Genomic DNA, 22,391 nt, shown 5'->3' with positions numbered 1-22,391 from the left:
AAATTGAGGCAATGTCAAAGTAGGCCTAGAATGTTTATTTGTCAAGAGAGACTCACTCTATCTGGACCTCAGACCTTATCAACTCATTATCATTACCTCTTAAAAGCCCATTTATATTTAATCGCTGTTAACTCTGGAAATTTTTCCCCAGAAAAGGAAGCCCTCAAATAGTTTAGTTTTAATGACTAACAGCCAGGGTTAGCCTCCGTGTAAAATTATGAAAATTGTCACTTTGAACTTTGCTGTAAGCATAATGATATTCTGTCCCACGAAACAGTAAATAATCGAACATGGTGTTCCGGTTTCATGAGTGTGTAGCAGTTTCAAGGATCAGAATTCTCTCCATCAGTGAGTGGCACTAACATCCTTGTATGGCATTTATATTACATCTTCACACAATGTTCCACAATAAATATCACATCTTGTTCTTGGTTATGATAATGAATAGTCATGCATTTTAATTCATACTCTTGATTTTCACTGTTTTCTACCCACATTAATTTTCATTTGGCTACATTGATCGGCACAGTCTGAATTAACAACAAAGATTCACCTCCGAAGACTTCAGAAATTTAAAGGGCTATGTTCTCTTCGAGTTTTACCACATGCCAATGGTTTAGGTTAAGTCAAGCTATTGCAGTTGAGTAGTTAATTCAATAAATTCTAGTGGCTTTTCCTAGTTGCTAGATGGAGGAGTCCTATACTTTAGTGCTCTTACTAAGAATCATCTGTGTGGTTTTTAAAAATGCACATTTCCTGGACCACAAACCTCAGATATTTTAACACTGTAAAATCTAGGTGAGGGCGCACAAGTCAGCATTTTAATAAGAATCCCATGAGATTATGATACAGGGAGTCTCAAGACCTCATCTTGAAAAGCTCTAGAAATGAATTACTGTAAATTGTGCAGTTCCTTGTCACTGCACGATGACACATCTTAACCAAAACTGCTTGTCCCCCAACTACAATTTTCCTGTGCTTACATTTAAAAATTAACTAGATTATCCATAAGGCGTGTTGACTTCCTTTATCCATATAAGTCCTGATCATGATAAATGTAGTGTCAACCCTATTTCAACCCACTTCACATTAGTATGGTAATTCACCCATACCAATCTCCCACACAGCAAATGAAAAATGTCCACCCTAAGATGTTAAGGGCTGTATTAATTAAATTTTCTATAAAACACTGCAATGAAAACATACAGAAAATAACATATGTGCAAATATCCTTTCTATGTATTTTTGTGATTTCAGCCTTGACAAAAGTAAAGTCAGGAAATGGTGGAATATACCAGTCCTAAGTGCAAAAAGACATTTCACTATCAATAGAGTAAACTGCCCAATTAAATTGAGGCAGGCAGTTAGGAAGGCTGAATTAACATTCTCAGACTGCTGAGTAAGGTGGCCATCACAGTTTGCACAGGACTTTCTTGGTTTTAGCACTGAGTTTCACATGTTCTGGAAAACCTTTCAGCCTCAGGCAAACTAAGACAGTTGTCACCCTACTTCATGCTTCAATATTTAAGTATTTTTTTTTAAGTCTGCAGAAAATTTCTACAATTACCTATCAAAATAAAATAATAAAGTAGGATTTTATTTAGGAACTCCTCATAAAAAGTTGCTTTAGATTGAAAAGGAATCTGTGGTCCCAAAAAGTTTGAGTTTTGACCTATGAATTACTGATAAGATATGTCTTAAAGAGAAATGAATTCATAATTAAGAAGCAATGAATAACAAATAAATAACAATGGAAATTACCAGGAGGAGCCTACTTCGAGATGTCCAATCTATACAAATACATGTGTCATTTGTTTTTCCTGATAAGGTAGCAAGTCTTCTAAAACACCAGGAATTAATTTAAAAGGAATCAGCAATCTGGGCAGAAACAGGGAAACTAGAGAGGTAAACAGGACACCCCTGACTTAGATTATGGCTATAACAAAAGTGTGGCGCTATCAGGTTAATGACCCAGAAACTGCAATTAGGAAGGATAAAGAACATTTCCAATGGTCAGTAGAGTCCTACCTCACTTACCATAACACTAGGTAGTTTGCTGATCACTATCTTTTGACAGATCACTAAAAAGTAATGATTAATTACAATTAATAAAGCTAAATATTGTCCAATCATTAAGAGAGGAAAATTACAGGTACACCTCAATTATTCACAAATGGAGCTTCTACTTTATGATATATTCATTAGAAAATTCCTAGCTGTTTTTCACTAATAAGGAAAAGAGTCAATGGCTTGATAGTGCTGTTTTATTTATCATTCTTAATTTATCATTTTTATTTATCTAGGTGTCTTGGCTTTTTAAGTAGCCTACAGAACTTCGGAAGGAAGAATCCTGGGGCCATTTTCCCCTAATCACAAGTAACATCTTGGAAACCAAGGGCTTTTTTTTGGTTACTTTAAACAGTCCCAGGTTGTCTGAGCCAGAAAATTTCATGAAGGACCCAATTACCTCTGGTCAAGCCTATTGTAACAGTTTAATAACTGGGCTGTCTCCAGTCTCAGCCACACTCAATCCATCCTCCACCTGGAGCCAGAGGCATCTTTCTAGCACACCAATATGATCATGGCATTCTCTTGCTTAAAATCCTTCAAGAGCTTTATGGCCTGTAAAATTAGGTCCAAACTGTTATCCAGGGCTAATTCTAGTTTCATCTCCAGTCAGTTCCCCTAGACTTGTTCTATACTCTCATCATACCAAATTATTTATGACGCCCCTAATAAAATGAATCCTAAGTGCCTGCACTTGTCTCTGGCCAGAAGGCTTAGCTCCCTGTACTCGCCTGTTGAGCTTCTGCTTCACTTTCAGGTTTCAGTTCACACCATGTTCTCAGGAGAGACTTCTCAGACCTCCGTTGGAAGAAATCCATTAGGGACCACTCCTCTAGGTCCCTGCTGTAGCCTAACTTAATTCATTTGAGTACACAGTGCTACTACTTGATTTCGTTCAGTTCCTTTCTCCCTCCGGACTATGGACTTTCTCCTTAATCAATCTTATACTATCTTGAACCTAAAATAACATGGGTAACCAACAAACACTTATTGATTAACTTCCTGTAAGAAAAAATTCCACAAGAGTAAGCTTATAAGAGGAAGGCAACTCTATTAAAATCAGTTAAAAATAAAAACAAAGATCAAGTGTGTTTACTAGGTTCTACCACTTTCCAGGATCTATGGCATATAAAATAGCCATAAACAAGGTCCATAACCAATATCGGAAGTTTATAGTTTATTCAGAGATGTAGCAAAACACTTGAGATAAATATAATACAATTATACACATATACATTAGGAAAACATTTTGATAGAAGTATTCCGACTATTAGAAATATGATTTTGTCTAATAATGTGCTAATTATACGAGCAATGTATGCATAAGAAGAGTTGCAAGCAAATGACCGATATTAACTGACAATTTGCAAAATAAAATTCATAGCCAATAGAGAGACACAACAATTTCAATCTCACTACCATTAATAATCAAAGAGAAAAAATATTGAAAAAATAAAATAATTATGTCCATTATTAGGAAGGGTATGAGGAAATGGGCACTTGGTAGCAACCCTGAAATATGTATTACGAACCAGCAGATATATGTGGGCCTTTACCCAGAAATTCTGTCTGCAGAGAATTTATCTAAAATGGTAGAGTTGGTGATAAGTAAATTGAAACTAGGGCCTATAAATGTATTTAACCTTATTAAAAATGAAATGCCTCAAGATCCAAAACTAGGAGATAAATAATAAAAAATTGAGATAGATATATAAAGTAGCATACAGTAAAGTCATTAAAACTAATGATGTAGATCAGTAACTTGACATGAAAGATTAATAATAGATTAAACAATAAAGTCAGTTATAACATGGCACACGTAGTGTAAGTATATCTGAATATAAACCCTGGAAGGTTACTCACAAATGTGTTGACAGTGCAATAGATAAAATTAAGAGTAAAGTCTTTATATTTTGCATATTTGTACTTTTTTTCTATAATAAGAATGCATTTAATAGCACTTGCACAGTAAAAGTTGTGTTTTAATAAGGTATTAAATAAAAACTATGGATTAAAGTGCCCAGGGAAGATTCAACAAATATGTCACTCTTGTGCTATATGAGAAAAGACAGAAATCCTATCCTAGGCAGTGAAAAATGACATGATCACAAATATGGGAGGCAAGAATGAGCATCAGTGTATGAGCAGTACTACAGGAAGGGCAGCCTAATTTTCTCAATAAGAAATGTGTGTGTTTTGATGGAGCAGTCATTAGGGGCTTTGAGCACAAGTATATCACGAAAGTAGTGCTGTACACAAATTTACCAGGCAGTAGTGTGCTATCTGTATGCAAATAGAGATCCTCCAGGTACTAAATCCATTTCTGAGACAACTACTGCGATTTAGAAGTACCATGATGTGGGCTTAAAAAGGAACAGTTGAATTGAGAGTTATTACCAACAGGGAGTAGCAGCCAGGTACCCTCCCCACTTGGAGCATTTGTAATTACTGATACTTCTACCTGGAAAGTTCTACTCTGAGTTATTAGTATTTGCTTTGCTCAAAATACTGAGTTTCAGCTCAACTATCACCTGTTTACTCAGCCTTCCCTGACCTCCCTACATTCCCAATCCCTCTTGCCTCGCTGCAATTTTTTCCCAAAGCACTTACCATTTTCTAACATTCTAGATGATGCACTTCATTCTGTTTATTGTCTGTATCCCACATAACGTAAATATCCATACAGGACAGCGATTTTGTTTTGCAAACTGTGTCTCCTAAAGTCTAGAATTGTTTAGCCTACAATACCTGCTCAATAAGCATTTGCTGGATGAACAAATTAATTAAATATAAAAAGAAAAAACAGGGGGCTGGGATAAAATAGCTACCATTAATAGAAGCAGATTTTCTGAATGAGGATATAATTTGAGGGTAAGTTGATGACTTTGTATTTGAACAAGGTGACTTTGAATTAAAATACTGACATTCAAGTGGGAAAAAATGGCCTAGAAATTAAATAACAAATAGAAGATCACAGCTGGGGGGAAGTTTCATAGTTGGAGATAAAAGAAATGATGGGCTTGTGAGCACTTTGTGAATTCACTAAAAGGAAGGAAATATCTAGACTAGAAAGGAAAAACTAAAAAATATTTACAGGAGAGAGGAGGAGTAAGAAGAGGCAGGGATGTAGGATATATGGAACAAATGTAAAATATAAAGAGAAAGAAAAAAGAGAGAAAGCGGGGAAAATGTAGTATGTCTGAATTTCAGAAAGAACCTTAAATGTATAAAGGGACAAATAAATAACAGGGTTTTACTTTTTTCCAGTATGAAAGAACTGAAAATATTTCAGAGCAAACAGAAAGGAATCAATGGGATTTTAGATGTCAGGGATGCTAAGAACTGGAGCTTGAGTCATAGGTGGTGGAAAGCAATGCATAAGAAACATTTGTAGCTATAAAAGACATAGTTTTGGAAAAGAATAGACACTTTTCTCCAGACACCAGGAAAGAGAAAGAGAAGCTAACTATAAGAAAAGAATAGAGATAAAGAAATGTATAAAAATTGAAGTGTCACATTCTTTTTAATAGACTAGGTGGAGAGATGACATGCCAAGGCAGGGATGGGACAGCTGGGACTGGGAGTGTAGAAAGAGAGAAAAGGTCTAAAATAGATCCCATGGGGAGCAGGCCTGAGAGTACAGAAAAGACAATTAAAAAGACTGCCAAATAGCAGCAGAAACCAGATTGAAGTTTGAAAGCATGGAGTTCTAATGAGCCAAATCTGCAATGCTTTGTTTGCCTCTAGCAGTGCTCTCTCTCCTGGGAGAAGTTGCAAAGAGAGCAACAGTGAGAGGTAACCTCTGTTTTGAAATTTGCTAGATGAGCAAATATGTAAAGCTTATTAATGAAGAGAGCAAAGCTTAAGAGTGAAAATCCAACTCATCTGAAGCAAGGAGGGCAACAAACCTGTGTCTGATCAATGAAGAGTACTTCCAAAAAAGTGGGGAAAGTAACATTTGAGTCCTGGGCTGAAAGCTGAAACCTCCAAGGAAATTAGAAAGCTAATTTCTCACTTCCCTCCCCCTACCACTCCTGCTGAGACCACAACAATGGGAATGAGCAAAAGCTAAATGAAATGAGAAGATTCTTACCACCAGCGCAGTGCTGTGAATGGAGAAACTGGGTAGGGGTGCTAGGGTAGGAGGGTAAAAGAGGGAATACAATTAATACAAAAGTGGTAGCTGTCTAAAATTTTGTGCATTTTTGAGACATCAGAGTGTCTCAAAATGCATTTCCAAGACATTCAGAATGACTAATTTTTAAATTAACTACATGCAACCCACTATGGGTAAAAAGTGGATTTTTTGTTGTTATATACATTTTGAGATTACTACATTATTACTCTTTCATATAAATACAGGCTCTGCTTTTTAATGAAATCCTAACACTTTCTATTGGTGCAATAAAACCATCTAGAATGCAGATACAGCCCTTCCTCCTCTCTGACTTCTCACCCCACTCTCCACATGGCTCACTCTGCTACAACCACCTCCACCTTTTTTTTAGTTCCCAGAATAAATCAAGCTCATTCCCAGCTCAGGGCCCTTGCACCAGCTGTTCCACAGCGTCTGCCACGCTCTTCCCCCAGACTGGCCCAGAAGGGCCTTCTGGATAGTCAGGTCTCAGCTTAAGTGTCCCCTCTTCAGACCTTCCCTGACTATTAGCTTAAAGTAGCCTACAGGAACCCTTTATCCCTATCCCATCACCTTGGTTTTGTTGTTTGTTTATTTTTAGACACAGGGTCTCACTGTGTCGCCCAGGCTCAAGCAATCCTTCCACTTCACCTCCTGAGTATGATTACCCACTCCCCAGCAGCACAATGCTATCTGATATTTCCCTTATTTATCTGGGTGTTGTACTCTGCCACCACCTTAGAATATAAGCCCCCTGAGGAAAGAAATTCTGTCTGACCAGGTCACGCTACATCTCTAGCATCTCACACACTTTCAAGCGCACAACACACATTCAATACATACTTATCTAATACATGAGTGACTGAATGATGAAAAGTTGTTTTTTAATGCTAAATATGATAGAAAGTTACATCAACTAACTTTATTCACAAAGTAGTGAAAAGTTTATTCACAAGATAGTAAGAAGTATAAACAGTATCCTTGTTCCCTGAAACAATCCCATAAGATCATATTTCTCTTGTTCTAGGCAATACATATTATGAGAAGGTAAAGTTGATTGTGAATGAAAGGATAAAGGAAGAAACATCCTTAAAGATGAAACTAAATAAATCTCAGTAAAATTTTAAATGATCAAATGGACATAAAAATGTCTTTGTTATTTTTATGAGGCTCGGGGAGGTCTGGAAATATACAGAGATTTTATAGAGTTTGAACAGTGTGGGATTTAATTAGTTAGGGCATGCACACAAACAAAATGTCAGATAAATTTTCCACAAAATAAATTCTATAAATTATGAGTAATGTTTTCCTTATTTGTCTTGCTATATTAGATCTAGAAAACAGGCTTAATTAAGAGGTTAAGAGGAAGTGGACTTTAAGCTCTTCTCCATAAAAGGCAATCTCTAAATAAGAAATTCAATCTCCAGTCAAGTTTTCACATTTTCTGTGGAAAGTATTATCTTCCAGCTTATTATTTTTTTAGGGCAGGAGGGAGGAAATGGTAAAATAATATCTATAATTCTGATAAACAATTTATGTTATAAAACTCTTTATAATCTCATATAGGATATTATGTACCAACCATGATCCTCTGAAAAATAGGTAAAATTTACAAACAACCTGCTTCAGTATTCCCTTAAGATGCCATGTAAGAGCCAAATATCAAAAGAATGAATAAGGATACCACAGACATATCCAAATTGAGAGACATTCTACAAAATGCTTGGCCTAATTTTTCAAGTATATTAAGGTTAAGAAACACAAAATAATGTTGAAGAACTATTTCATCTTTAGACTGTGATTTTATAGAAAAATACATTCACTCCTAACAAATATATACAGTATTTAGGGAAAAACATAAATGAATGAATGGGTAGCTAAATAGATAAGTACATGGATAGATCTAATAAAACATGTTTAAGGCTATCAAGTGAAACAAAAATGCATTAATGTCAGTGATGAGAATAGTAATAAGCAATCGGTAAACTATAAGCAGATGTATGAAAGAGAACCATATGCCATAAGAAATAAACCAATAAAAATGGCAACATCTGTTTTTAAGCCCTAATACATTACTACTTTAATAAACGAGATGAATCAAAATGGAGATGTAAAGATTTTTTGGACTAAGAGCCTTTATAAATTGGTTATACTTTTTACCAATATATGGTATTTTTAAAAATATTATGATATTTCAATTATAAGTTGAAAAAATGAGTGGGAGCTTTAAATCATAAAATAGTATGCAGAAATAAAATTTCATATATAGATTAATACATTAAATCTTTTTTCACTGCCCTTAAAATCGTAATAATAATAGTGCTTCAGTAACTAATAATAGTGCTTCAGTTTAAAATACTACAAGCAGCTTTGAGGTGGTTATTATATCATCCTCACTTTGAAGAGGAGGAAAAGAAGCTTTAAGAGAGTAGATATGTTGCGCAAATTTCAGATAGGTGTTATGTGACAGACATGCTAAAATTACAATGACTTGCCTCCCTCTGTTCCTTGGACAATACTGACTGTTACGTAATCAAGGATCTTCCACCTTGGTATAAAGCTTGAATTTATCTATAGTATTGCCAGTGCTAATTTCAATATTGCTATAGTTTATATATAATCATTAGCATTATATAATTCAGATGATACTAGTAGAAAACAATTAAAAGCTAAAATATTTCTTGTCTTCTCAGTACTTGTAGAAAGTGTAGAACTCAAAATACACACACACACACACATATACATATACATATAATCATATGGATACTACACTATTAATCGCAAACATCCAGCAGGTTCCAGACTAACTGAGAAATGTTTAGGCCCCAAATAATATGCTCATAACTATTGTTTATTTCCTTTGTCAACTTAACTGTCCTCAGACAACAGCAAATGGTATTGGTATTTGGGGCAGACCAATGTAATATTGCATGCTAAGGAAAAACATATAGCACATAGCTATACAGGAGCAGGAAAAGAATACAAATCTCTTTTTGAAATGAAATTTTGGTCAAGGTTCAGCTGAGGAAATCCGCTGACCCACTTCGAAATTAAAATGCTGCTTTAGCACACACAGCATACACAGATACACACACAGGGAATTTTCCACTGAGGTTGCACATAGCGGATATCAAAGTTCTATCAATGACACCCCAAATCACCATCCCCAAGGCCAGAATATGCATGCTGATTTCAGGCTACTCACTAATTACCCTACATTTTTTGAGCCTTAAATCTTTAAAGAAAAATCATGATTATAAGAAAGTCAAGCTTGTAATTATAATAGAACATCATAATCATTTATAAGAAGTCATCTCACTTTTTTTTTACAGTGAGTGTTCCTGAGTTAATATTATGTATGTAACCATCAACACAGTACATTTTAATTTTCAAAACGGTATCAATTTAATGTTACAAATAAATAAAAGGCAAATCATTACTTTCACTATTGTAAACTCCGAGTCATTTCGCCCAATTCATGACAGGTATTGTGCATATCATATAATGTCATTATGGTATAAAGAAACTTTACGGCATATCTGTTTTTACTCACCAGTTGTTTCCACAATGCCTTCTAGGATGACGACAATCTCGAACTGTTCAGTTTGCATGCTTCGCTGGGATAGGTCATAAAAGGGGCTTTTGGCATCGATCACGTGGCAAATTGTGAGGGGGGACACAAGAAAAAGTTGATCTGCCCCTGTACTAAAACCTACATCCAGTTCAAGTTGGTCAAGGGGAAGGAACTCACCCTCAGGTGTCTGCCGAGACTAGACAAGCACACAGAAAAAGAGAAGAAATCACCACTTGTACTGAAAATTTCAAGGCAGCCCAACAGTAATTTACATCATTGCCAACATTCTGCACTATCAATCATCTGCAACAAAATCCAAACAAATCATTATGCAACTATGTTCTAGCAAATGGGCCGAAATCCCACATAGCTCATGCGGAACATACATGCATTATTTATAATACACAACTTGCTATAATTACCATTCCCTAACTCATGAGCTTTGGAGAAATGCCTGGTCCAACAATGGTTGTTAGCACAAACTGTGGAACTGAGTGTGCATGTGCGGCTGCTTGACAGCAATCACTGCAGGATAACTCATTGCATGCCAGATATTTTTTTTTCTCAACAAAGCAAATAAGTAAGTAGGCAATTTTATGGAGTGTGTTAAAGCTGACAAAGATTGACCATCATTTAGAAAGAGATTTATTTATTACTAAAAATCAAAACACAACAATTTATTTTTCAGACTTTCGAAAAGTAACAAACACATATAAAATGGAACAGAAGAGTGAAGATGTTCTCATATTAAGCTCTGTTATGTACACAAGAGCTTACATAATAAAAATAAATGGCAGATGTTGTTAGCTAATGGTTTTCAAACTCCTAATAATAAACTGCATTATAAATATTTGCTTCTCTGTCATTCCATGAGTTTTAAAACACAGTGAAAAAACTGCACTAAATTGAACTTTCTTTAATCAAAATGCAATTTCAAAAAGCTATACCGGAGAAACATAATTTAATAAAATGTTTCTAAGGTAGTGGCATTCAGTTTCAGTATAAATCACTCTAAAGCTTAATTAAGTAAATTGTGTTCATGCTAGGACTCTATGAGAAAATTTAATATGACTATTAAAAATTAGCCAACTATGAGAGTAAAATTACTCATCTTCGTTTTCTCTTTGTTTTCCATCTGTCACATATAATAATCATGCACAAGCAAACATATACATTTAATTTATGTAATTATGGGGTGAAATAAAGGCTAGGTAGTTAGGAATTAAATACAGAAAAAATGGGGGAAAGGTGGAGCACGCTGCTGGTCAAATGGGACTTTGATGAATCCAATATATTTTAACAGATTCTATGTAAAACAAATTTAATAACAAAACAATCTATAAGACTGGTCTGCCCAATGAAATTATAGTTTGAAGACAAAATTCTTACTCTCAGAGTTCCAAAAAAAAAAAATGCATTGACTTTTTATGTGGAGTAAGTGAGTCTGAAAACACTGAGAAATGTGGCTTAGCAACATGTCCTTTGTGGCAAAACAGAATGAAGGGTTCCAAATTGGTGGTGCTTTATTATGGCAGCAATGGTTACAAAGAGTTTCAACAGGAGAATTAGTCAACTAGAGAGGCTACTTTGTAGTTAGAAATATTCAGGGATACTATTTGTGTAGACAAAATCCTAATGAAAGGGAGACTATTTTTCTTCTCTAACTTGTGTGTAGCTGAAAAAAGAAGACTATGAAAAAAAAACGATTACTGACAAATAAAAGAGCCCATTGAAAAATCTGATGGTGCAAAAATTAAAACAGCAGCTCTAGCAACCAATGTTGGAGAAAACTAGGCGTGTCCAAGACATCCTGAAAATGCTCCCAAAAGAGCTTTTTTGAGTCACCTGTTTTTCTAAATCTATTCTCAAATTAGTAAAATATAAATGAGACCAACATCTTTCCAACTACATGGCTGTATAACAAGTATTGATTAATATAACAAAATAAATGCCAAACACAAAACAAAATTAAAGCAGCAAAAACAAAAACCTTGTGTCATTTTTCTCTCACCTACTAAGAAACAGGTGCTATATAAACACAAGGTGGTATTCTGATGTGTATAATTAATTTGGGTCTTTTTGCTGATCATTCTAAGTTCTGCTTTTCCTGAACTACATGGCATTGTTGACAATAATAATTCTTTTAGAAACTAAATCTCCCATTTATTCTAAAGTAATTTTCCCCAAAGAAGATATATTTTCCCAAGTATTATATAGGTACACAAACACTAAAATTTGTCTTCCTTTTTCATACATTTGTTATTTATACCTGTGCCTCATTCTAAAAGGCTTTAGAGTAAGCTATTAAATTTTGTATTCCCTAATCACTTAACAACCCATGGATATAAGTGGCCTAGAAACAGGCAGGCTATCAGGAGGATGACAACTTGGAATAAGAAATACTTTATTTTTACCAAAGTAGTTCATTCAGACATAAGTAATTTTGGCTTAAATATGCATAGATCTGTTCCATTCAGACGTAATATACCTTCTGATTTTAAATATTTGCTCTACACACTCAAAATTACACCTGTACTCAAAATTATCCTATCCCCTCCCTCCCACCGCAAATACTTTATATCCTATCCAGGTCTTCCTATTATATGACACTTTGGGAAACATGCTTTCAATGCTTATACATTTTTCAGATAAGTGAAATTCTTTACAAATGTATTGAATTATTTACATATGTATCCAGTGGATACTATATGACTTAACCTTTCTTTAAATGACAAAGATGCTACACATATTTACAATTTTATTGCCCAGTTCCTTCTTCCTTTATATTAGGTCACCAAATATTTCAACTATTGATACGTTCAACTCCCTGATTTTCTTTCTTCCTTGACTTTGTAGTACACTGAGGAGCCTCTTAATCACTGAAATTCCATAGACTTTGGCTCAGGTCAAAAGTGAAGGGTGTGGTTATAATGTGGCAGGTGCCTGGAATACTAGAATTGTTTGAAGTCTGAGCTTCTGACTACAGCCAAGTTATCCTAGCAGGATTTAGTCACATGCTTTTGATGCTCCCAAAACCTATACATGCTTACCAAATACATTTTCAGAAGCACATACATTCTACTTTAGGCTTCTAAATAATTCTAATCTAGGCTGTCCTAATTCTGGTGCAATTCTGGTGATTTGCAGGAGGAAAAAAAAGAAAAAAAAGCCTGTCTTAGTTTTAAATCTCAACTTGTATAAGAGGAGTGAGAGAGTGTTTGAATGTTTGTTCAAGGAACTGTGATAAACACATGTATATGAAAGTGAAAGAAAAAATAAAGGTGAGTTATGTATGTGTCTTTATAAAATCAATTTTCTTCCATAACTTGAGTATATAATAAATTGGCACCACTGATATTCCATCAGTTTCATATTATTTAGAAATTAACTACCATATTTCACTCAAAAATATTTGATAATAAGCAGAATATTTTGAGATAAAAACCAATTTAACCTTTCTTCATTGTGTCATATTAAGCATTACAAGAAACCTTCCATTGATAGAGCAATTTGTTGATGGTGCAGTTATCTCCTTTAGCTCAATAAACTTTCTCATTCCCAAGGAAACATAGAACCAGGATCATTTTCTAGATACAAATGTATAAATTGATATGGTCTAGATCAACAATAATTTAAATTATTTTCAAATTCAAAGCGATTGCTAAAAGTTAAGATTTATGCAGTAAATTATTTAAATTTCTAAAAAGGTTGATTGCTAAGTTTAACCTTTAGTTTGTAAGAAAATTATTTAGAATCACAAGAACTGTGGAATAAATAAGGAAGAAAGAAGTTTAAAGAAAGTGAATAAAAATTATTAATTCTTAAAAATTTATAAGATAATTTGAAAAAACTATGACTTGAGAATGACTTCCATACAACCTCTCCTTTCAATTTTATAGAATCTTGGGAAGGAAATAAAGGTCTTTCCACCATTTTAGTATATCTTGTTGATTGCATTACAAAACATTCTGGGAGTTATAAAAGTTGAAGAAATCTAGAGCTTAAAATTTGTTTAAATAAATTAATTGTTCAAATTAACTGTCCAAAAAGTTATAATGTGAACATTAGGCATTTTTCGATAATTCTGTACAATTTTGGTTGTGGCAATAATTTTGAAGTTACTTGTAATACATATATTATTTAATAATAATATTTCAATTATTCACATTTTCATTATATGTAAATACCCTATGTGTAGAATTTAAGTGTTGTGCCACATTTTCTAGTCATTTATACTAATTTCAAAGAAGCAATTCAAGTCAAAGGCCTTTGAACTTCCTTAGAGCCCCAAAAGAGGCCTACAAGATAATCAACTACAATTTTCACTATAGGTGGAAAAAGAATCAAAAGTCACAGGTGCCTAGAAGGGATCATCATTGTCATGTACTTTGCAGACAAACAGTCTTCATATTACACAGGGCAACTGTTAAGTGCTTATTCAAAGACAGACAGACACTCACATACATATACATACATGATCCTAGGATACACATTTAGCACTGCCCTGGCACAAGCGAATCCACATTTGGCCCCCCTCCTTCTGGTGGATATGTGGCCAAGTGTCCACATTCATTTGTCAAGGCCACATTTCACCAATGCAATCCATATCTTTGCTCCCTTTCTCTCTCCCATCTCTCTAATGTGTAACTATGTTCTTTCCTACCTTGGAGTGAGGCTTAAGGAATTCTGAATAACACATTAAATCACTACCGCCCTACACTATAGATTTATCTCTATCATATTCTAAAGTTTGATCCATGTCTCATTTGATCCATTCCTCACCACCTTTCACAAGTCCTTGCTGGAAAAGGGCCCACAGGGCCAGTGGTCTGGAAGGAAAGCAAAGAAGGCTAAGACGGAAAGAGCAGGCCATTCTTGCCTACCACCTCCCCACCATTTTATCTGTGATTTCACTTATCCTCTTTATACCTGTAATATGCATTTATGTGTGTGTGCGCGTGTATGTGTGCATGCTGAATATATGCTGCAGTCATGAAAAAAATTACATGGAATGAGGTCAGAGTAATATCTGGAAACTAACATTGGGAAATGACCCAAACACAGGTACCAGGATCAGAGACAAAAGTACCCTGTGACCCAAAGCAGTTAGGGCAATGGCTTTGGTGCCCAGACCAAAATTTAAGTAGTCAGGTGGAGGGGAATATAGACCTAGAATTTTACTGGCATTGTCTACAGTTACATTGTACATTTATTTGGACTCCTTAAGCTTGAAATTACATGAATACTGGGTGGAAAACTATGACCCAATGCCAAGTCCAAAATAAGGATTTTTAATACTGAGCCAGTTAACCCACAAAAATATGTTCAATTTTATGAAAAGAACATTTCTTATATAATGCAATGTAATTTATCTTATAATAGATTATGTGAGACTTTCATACCATTCAAATGAAAGAGCAGCTTTCTAATTCTTTGAGGGCCTTTGTGGCATTTATAATAACTGAGGACAGGCTTTGTAACCCTACTGCACATTTCCTCCTACTACCCAAACACCCTCCAATCTATCAAGTGCTTTTTCCTGCTTCTCTTTATCATTTGTTCTTACCTACTGCTGTTTATTTGTGGGTCTTTATGCCCCTAATTTCTGTTCACATTTTATTCCCTGAGCACAAGCCACCCTTTACTTTTCAGGAATCATATTAAAAATAAAAAACCAAACCAAACAAAATGTATTACTACTATTTCAAAGAGAATAATAATTATATTTTTAGAAGCCAAGTTCTATACTTATTAGAGAATTAGTATACTTGTGTCAGAGAAAGAAAAACTGGACTAAATAGGAACTGTGCTAATTTTAAGGATAAAATGAATCTACCTGAAGAACTCACCAACCAATATGGGACCTAGCTCCTGAGCCTTCTGAGGTACTTAGCTTTAGACCTCTTGAGTATTTTTACTAATGGCTTAGATGATATTCAGAAGAACAGGGCTTTTACAAATATAGCTATTCATTTGTGGATTTTATTTTTGGAAAGGGAGGTAAATAATTGTCTCCTGATTAAAAATAAAGTTCAAATTGGCCATGGTCAATTGGTGAAGAGTCAGTTATAAAATTAAGATCATACTGTGTCAAAAACATAATCACATTTCATTGCAAGATACAAAATGAAAGCAAACCTATAAATATATGAGAAAACTGCAGGAATCCTGTGATTCAGGAATCGTGGTTAGATTAGCAAAATGTTAGGACATATGAGGAGGATAAAGAGCTTAATGGTTTTTCAGACAACCACATTTTATTGCATCTGCACTTGATCTTAGTCATATGGAGAAAGAAGACAATATCCAATTTGGAATATATATATAAATATATACCTATATATATATGTGGAGGATAAAAGAAGGTGAGCACAAAAATAACATACGCGATGTTAGAAGAGGAAAGGAATGTACTCTATTACCTTTTGACAAGAGAAAGTTAAGGACTGCACAGCTGACCTCTTAGGAAAGAAAGAGGATGCCTATTGGCAATAAATAGAACTACAAGGAAGTAACATTATGCTTCCAGAAAATTAATTCTTATCTTTTTGTTTCAAAATATGAATGCAATCATAGTTTATTTTATGTTTATATAAAAAATGTGTGCTGACTGGATGAATATAACCATATACATGATGGCATTGAGATAATAAATTTGTAATTTATTGAACAGTGTATCAAAGAATAGTAATTAATTCTTGCCCTAACAAGTTGTATGCCTAGGTCCATTAACCATTATTATTAGGTTGGTAGAAAGGAGTAAGTAAGACTTCCAAATCCTTTAAACCCAGCACTAAACTATACGGTTCAACATTACAACTACTGGTCTCAACTCCCTAATCCAGGCATTTTAATAAAAACTTTCAATTGGATGACATAGTAACTTAGCATAGCCATGATACTAGCTAGTCCCTATTTTCTGGGTAAAGCCAAAAAAGAAAAGACAGCTGAAATAAATGGAAAATTCAAGTAAAAATTCAATATGGGGAGGAGAGGAAGAAAGAATATTCATCTTAAAAGAGCTGTCTATAGCTATATTTATAGTTCAATCACAGATTTTTTTTTTTTTTTTTTTTTTTGAGAGGGAGTCTCGCTCTGTTGCCCAGGCTGGAGGGCAGTGGCCGGATCTCAGCTCACTGCAAGCTTCGCCTCCTGGGTTCAGGCCATTCTCCTGCCTCAGCCTCCCGAGTAGCTGGGACTACAGGCGCCCGCCACCTCGCCCGGTTAGTTTTTTGTATTTTTTAGTAGAGAGGGGGTTTCACCAGGTTAGCCAGGATGGTCTCGATCTCCTGATCTCGTGATCCGCCCGTCTCGGCCTCCCAAAGTGCTGGGATTACAGGCTTGAGCCACCGCGCCCGGCCAATCACAGATTTTAATGAGGAACTTCAAACTATAGCCTTTGATTTTTATTTAATCTACTTTCTTTTTTTATGAGTAGAAAAAGGACTGACCCCTCCAGGCATAAAGTTGAAAGATCTGTATTTGACTACTGAAAGAAATTTTAGTGTTTGTAAGGCTGGACGACAGGAATGGAGATGAGATAAAATGTGCTTTCAAATAAGTGAAAAGCATAATTAAAAATTAGGCAAAAAAGTTTTACAAAAAAACCTCCATCAAAAGTTAGGCATTTGAAAACTATTATGCATGAGAAATTTCGTAACAGCATTAGAAAGCCATGCCCATGTTCTTATTGTCTCCCCAAGAATCAAAAAGTGCTTTATAATTATTAAATAGAACTGTTGTATTTATCTAAAGAAGCTTTTATTTAGCAAATAAGAAAACAGCAATAGAAAAATTAGTAAATTAAATTAGGTAATAGGAAAAGCATACACGCACTATAGGTACTAGCATTAAATATTATACTGGATTTTGTTGCCTTAAAAATTCTACACATTCTGCATTAAAGACACATAAATTTTGCATTTAAATTGTTAAATCGAAGTTTAAAGGGGGAAACTGTGTGTACATTTAATAATAATAATGTATAAAACTGATAGGGACATATTATTACTTCAAGATTTTGGTATAGCTTCTCTTTAAAAATAGAGTTGACTGTTTTAGGTCACTTAATCTCAGTCCCTAAGAGAAAATGAGAACAACTTGTTAAAGGCGAATCTCCCGTCTAATTTTGCTGAATGTTATTATTTCCCCAATAAAACATGACTCCTTTTTAATGAAGTCTGAGGAATAACAAGAGCTACAATAATTCATTTAAATTACCATGGCTACAGGAAATATTAACTTTGAACAAATTACACTAACCGGCTAGTTGAAAAGTTACCCACGGATCAACTCTCTCCCTTTACAAAAAACAGGGGAGAATTTCACCATCATTTTGTTTAAATATAAATTGATGCCACAGGTAAATCGTGTTTACGTCTAGCACTGACATCTTCCTAACGAATCAAAAGTAAAAGACTTTATAAGAATATATGTATTATTTTAATTAGATGTTTTTATCACCTTGTGTTAATATAGCACCTTGCTCCAAATTTGTCAACACTATAAATCTTTCATATTTTTAATTAGCATACTCTTTATGGTATATGTGTGGTACATTCCTTAGGCAGAAAAATTATAATCAGTATTCTGCACCAGTGTAGAGACTGGGTGCTTCAGAATCATCGTACCTTTGTATCAAGAAAAGAAACAAAAACTAACATATAGGTTAACTCTAATTATGACTGGCTTTGTTGAAATAAAATGTAATAAAATCTATAAACATCAATAATATTTTATCTAGAAAAGACATCTGTAATAAATAACCTTATATGTTTGAAAAACTAGAGAATGACTATAAATAACCTTTAATGTCTAATTTTCAATTTCCATTACATCAATTAATATGGTAAACTACTCTTCAGTAAGTCTCAAAGTGATTCATAAACACGGATTGCTTGAACAGAAACCTTGCCACTATAGTAACAAAGTATTTCTATCTGTCTAGCAGGCCTAACCTAAAGAAACAGGTGCTATATTTTGGTCTATGCAAAGATACAGACACATACAGTTACCATTGTAATAACATATCTACAATACAACTGCTCAGCTTGATCTGACAAACTGCTTGGTTCAAACAGTGGTCAATAACAATACACTAAGTTAAATTTTGTATGCAGTTCACTGAAATTAATTATATACGAATATGATCTACCCAAATTATTTATTCATAGTTACCTTAATGAATACTTACATCAGAACCAGGTTGATAATTTTCCACCACAGTATACAAAATTTAGTTTATTTACTGTATGTAGCACAGTAAATATGTATATGATATGAAGTGACAGGACAAGTGAACTGCTTTAATTTAAACACTTTACTGAGCAACTTGGTCAAGGATAATTATGTTAACATCTTGTAAATGAATAATGAAAATGACACAAGAGCAAAACTTTTTAAAAGCACATTGGATCCCTTTTAACTACAACATTAAGTTGGGGCTGTGTAAAACAATATGTACTTGTAGAGTAGAAATTTAAATTTCAAAGGCAAAATCTCAAATATTGATCAGATTTTCATTTTATTAATACTAAATTCAGAATCTGGCTTCAGTTCTCTACATAACCTCAGATAAATATTTTTCATTGTACGAACTATTTATTTAAGGCCATCTTTTTCAATTTATGAACATTTGAAAACTACTAAGACAAATCCCTCTAGGGAAAAAAATGAATTGTAAATCACACAGAGACAAACAACTGGGCTTTAAGTCTCCCTTCCCAAACTCTAACTGGATGAGTGATTAAGAAGGACTTCTCTTGTTTGTGGTGGTGCCCTCTAACGACTAGACGGACCTTGCTTTAATAATCACTCCATGTGCAATTTGTTTTAGCATTTACACCGTTGATGGTAGGAAGTAATCTTCTTTAATGGATACTGAAAGCTTCAAGAGAAATCTGTAATTGACAAAGGCTTCATAGAAACAGGCAATTAAGAATAAAATTAACAAGAGGCCCTACAGGAAAAGCACTCAAGCTTTCAAAGAATACTTCTCTAAGAAAATATTTGGTAAAAATAAAAATTTAAAAGAACCAAGTGTGGTTTCTTCCACTTTATTATCTGCTTCCTGTATCTGTGCGTTTGTTAAAAAGATGACCACAGAGTTAAAGTCATTGGGTCTAGAGGAGTAATCAGCCTCCAATATTATTAGGTGAAAAAAAAAAAAGAAAAGAAAAAAATAAGAAAAGCCCATCGTGAAAGTTGAGGCAAGTTCAGCACCTAATTCTTCAAAATAACAGCTGTTCAGTTGAGTTCTAGTACCTCACATTGAATGAGGTAGTGTGTCGACAACAAATAAAATCGCTGTGGAGAGCGAAACAACAGAGACAGGAAGGGGAACAGGGCACTAATTGCCCTCATGGCTCCAGGAGCCAACACTAGTCCTCAAGTGTTATTAGTCCAGTAAGTGATACAAGCACATCCGAAATGACGAATATAAACAAGAGCACGAGAGTGAGTGGAAAAGGCACAGAATTGTCAACCGCATTCTTTGCCCAGTCCTCCAACCCCCAACCTCACAAAAGGAAGTTTACCTGTGGCGATAGGTAGAACCAGGGGAGGGGGCCCGGGCTGGTTCTCAGACGATATACTCCCCGGGTTTGGGGGACGCAGGTCTCCTGGTGGGGAAGGGGCGGGGAGCACTTACTTTGAGCAGCTTGCAGCGGATCTGCGCGGAGACCATGTGGCTGTTGCGCAGGTTGCCCACCCGGAACATAAGCGTGAGTTTTCCGTCCCTCATGGAGATCACCGCGTGCTCGCTGAACATGAGGGTCTCGGCGCGCTTCTTGGGCTGGGACATCTTGATGAACATGCAGCCGATGAGGAAGGCGTCCACGATGGAGCCCAGGATGGACTGGAAGAGGAAGAGGATGATGCCCTCGGGGCACTTGTCTGTGATGTATCGGTAGCCATAGCCGATGGTGGCCTCGGTCTCAATGAAGAAGAGGAAGGCAGAAGGGAAGTTATAGACATTGGCCACGCAAGGCGTGTAGTTACCGACGTGGGCTTTGTTCAGGTCGCCCCGAGTGTAGGCGATCACCCACCACATGGATGCCATGAAGAGCCAGGCCACGGTGTAGGTGAGAATGAAGATGAAGAGGTTCCAGCGCCACTTGAGGTCCACCAGCGTGGTGAAGAGGTCCGAGAGGTAGCGGCTAGTCTCGCTGCCCAGGTTGCCGTGCTGTACATTGCACCGGCCGTTCTTGTCCACGAACCGCTGCCGCTTCTTCTTGGGCACAAGCTGCTGCTGAGGGTCCTGGCCTGGACCCTGGGGCTGCAAGCCCGAGCCGCTGGACGATGTGGTCACTACCTGGTAATCGTCCCCAAATTTCCTTCGGAGTGCAGACATAATACGAAGGGGCGAGCCAGATTCAAACGCAAAGCGAAGGCGCAGGAGCTGGGCGCTGCAAACTAGCACCAATAAAGAGGTGGGGGCGGGGGAGGAAAGGGGGCGAAGCGAGCGCTCCTGGGTGGGGGGCGCACCCGGCAGGTAGCTGCGGTCTCTGCCCCCTGCAGAAGACGCCTCTCCTTCTCCCCTAGGACGGAGGCTTTCTTGCCAAGGTGAGTCTTAAAAAAGTGTTCTCCCGCACTCAAGGCAGGAGGGATGCAAGGACCAGGAACCCAAGCGCAATTTTGCCTCCAAGCTTCCCGAGGCTCCTCTTTTCTTTCTCCACCACCGGCATCCCGGGTCACCTCTTGACTCCCCACGGCCCTCCTGATTATCCTGCAGTACCCCCAAACTGGCTGCTTAAAATAAATGAGTTGACCAGCGAGCCCCAACCCACCTGCCAACTCGCTGGCTGCCTAAGAAGCTGCCTTTACCTGCCTGGACCAGACCCTCCCCCCTCCCCGCCGCTCCCCAATCTCCCGCCCCCTGGGACCGCTCCCCGCACCCCCGGCGCACCTGTCTCCTATCTTTTAGCCAAAATCCCGCCCAAAGGCATGTCTGCCGGGTACTGGTGCAACGCCCCCTACCCGTGCCCTCCGGGCTCAGATTCCCGGGTTCCGGACTCCAGAGACCTGTCCGCCTGGCGTCCCCCGACCGCCGAGTTTCCGCGGGCGCCACCGGGGCCCTCCGGCGGACCCTCAGGGGCCCGCAGGCCGCCCCCGCACTCAGCTGAGACACGGCAGTGCGCGAAGCCTGGGCACTCACCCAGCGGGAGAGGGCAGGAGGCGGCGCAGCGGGCGGTAGCGGCAGCCTGGCCTCGCACTCTGCGCTCACGGCTGTTTTCCTCGTTCCCACTTTTCCTGGTGTACCACGATGGGCGCCAATGCAGGTCCCCCAAGCTCCGCACCTCCCTGAGGGCACCGCGCTGTCCCTGCCAGAAAGATCCTTGGCGCACAGACCACAGAATGACTCGAGCGGGGGCTCGTGGGTTTCTTGGCGCTCTGCCCTCCTTCCAGGCGACAGCGGTGCTGCTGGACGGGGCTCGAGCCTTGGGCTGCCGGTCAGACTTTCAGGTTAAACAGTAGCGCCGCTCTAGCTTTTCCTCTGCCTCTTCCTTCTTCTGTCCCCCACTCCTTTTCAGCGCCTCGGTGGCCCCGGGTGGAAGATGCGAGGCGCAAGCTGGGGCAGCAGGAATGTGGTGTGTGTGGTGGTGCGTGTGATCAGCT

The 22,391-nt window shown here is 37.0% G+C and overlaps 1 protein-coding gene across 2 annotated transcripts in view; it reads right to left on the bottom strand.

The window, feature by feature from the left end:
• The window catches only part of KCNJ3 (potassium channel, inwardly rectifying subfamily J, member 3), a 159,473-nt gene extending 138,008 nt beyond the window's left edge, over positions 1-21,465 (bottom strand). Inside the window, exons 1-2 of one of the 2 annotated variants that reach the window (XM_011927455.1) lie at positions 20,425-21,465; positions 9,756-9,972 (exon numbers count right to left, since the gene is read on the bottom strand). In XM_011927455.1, the coding sequence (XP_011782845.1) occupies positions 9,756-9,972; positions 20,425-21,126 (919 nt within the window). In that variant the 5' untranslated portion in view covers positions 21,127-21,465. The remainder of the gene's footprint in view (positions 1-9,755; positions 9,973-20,424) is intronic. The other variant, XM_011927457.1, reaches the window with a different exon arrangement.
• Between the last annotated feature and the right edge of the window lie 926 nt (positions 21,466-22,391).

This window comes from Colobus angolensis, unplaced genomic scaffold (genome assembly GCF_000951035.1).
Source record: "Colobus angolensis palliatus isolate OR3802 unplaced genomic scaffold, Cang.pa_1.0 Scaffold72, whole genome shotgun sequence".
NCBI lineage: Eukaryota > Metazoa > Chordata > Mammalia > Primates > Cercopithecidae > Colobus > Colobus angolensis.
Note: the sequence above shows the minus strand (reverse complement) of the source record. Positions and strands in the feature narration are given on the sequence as shown.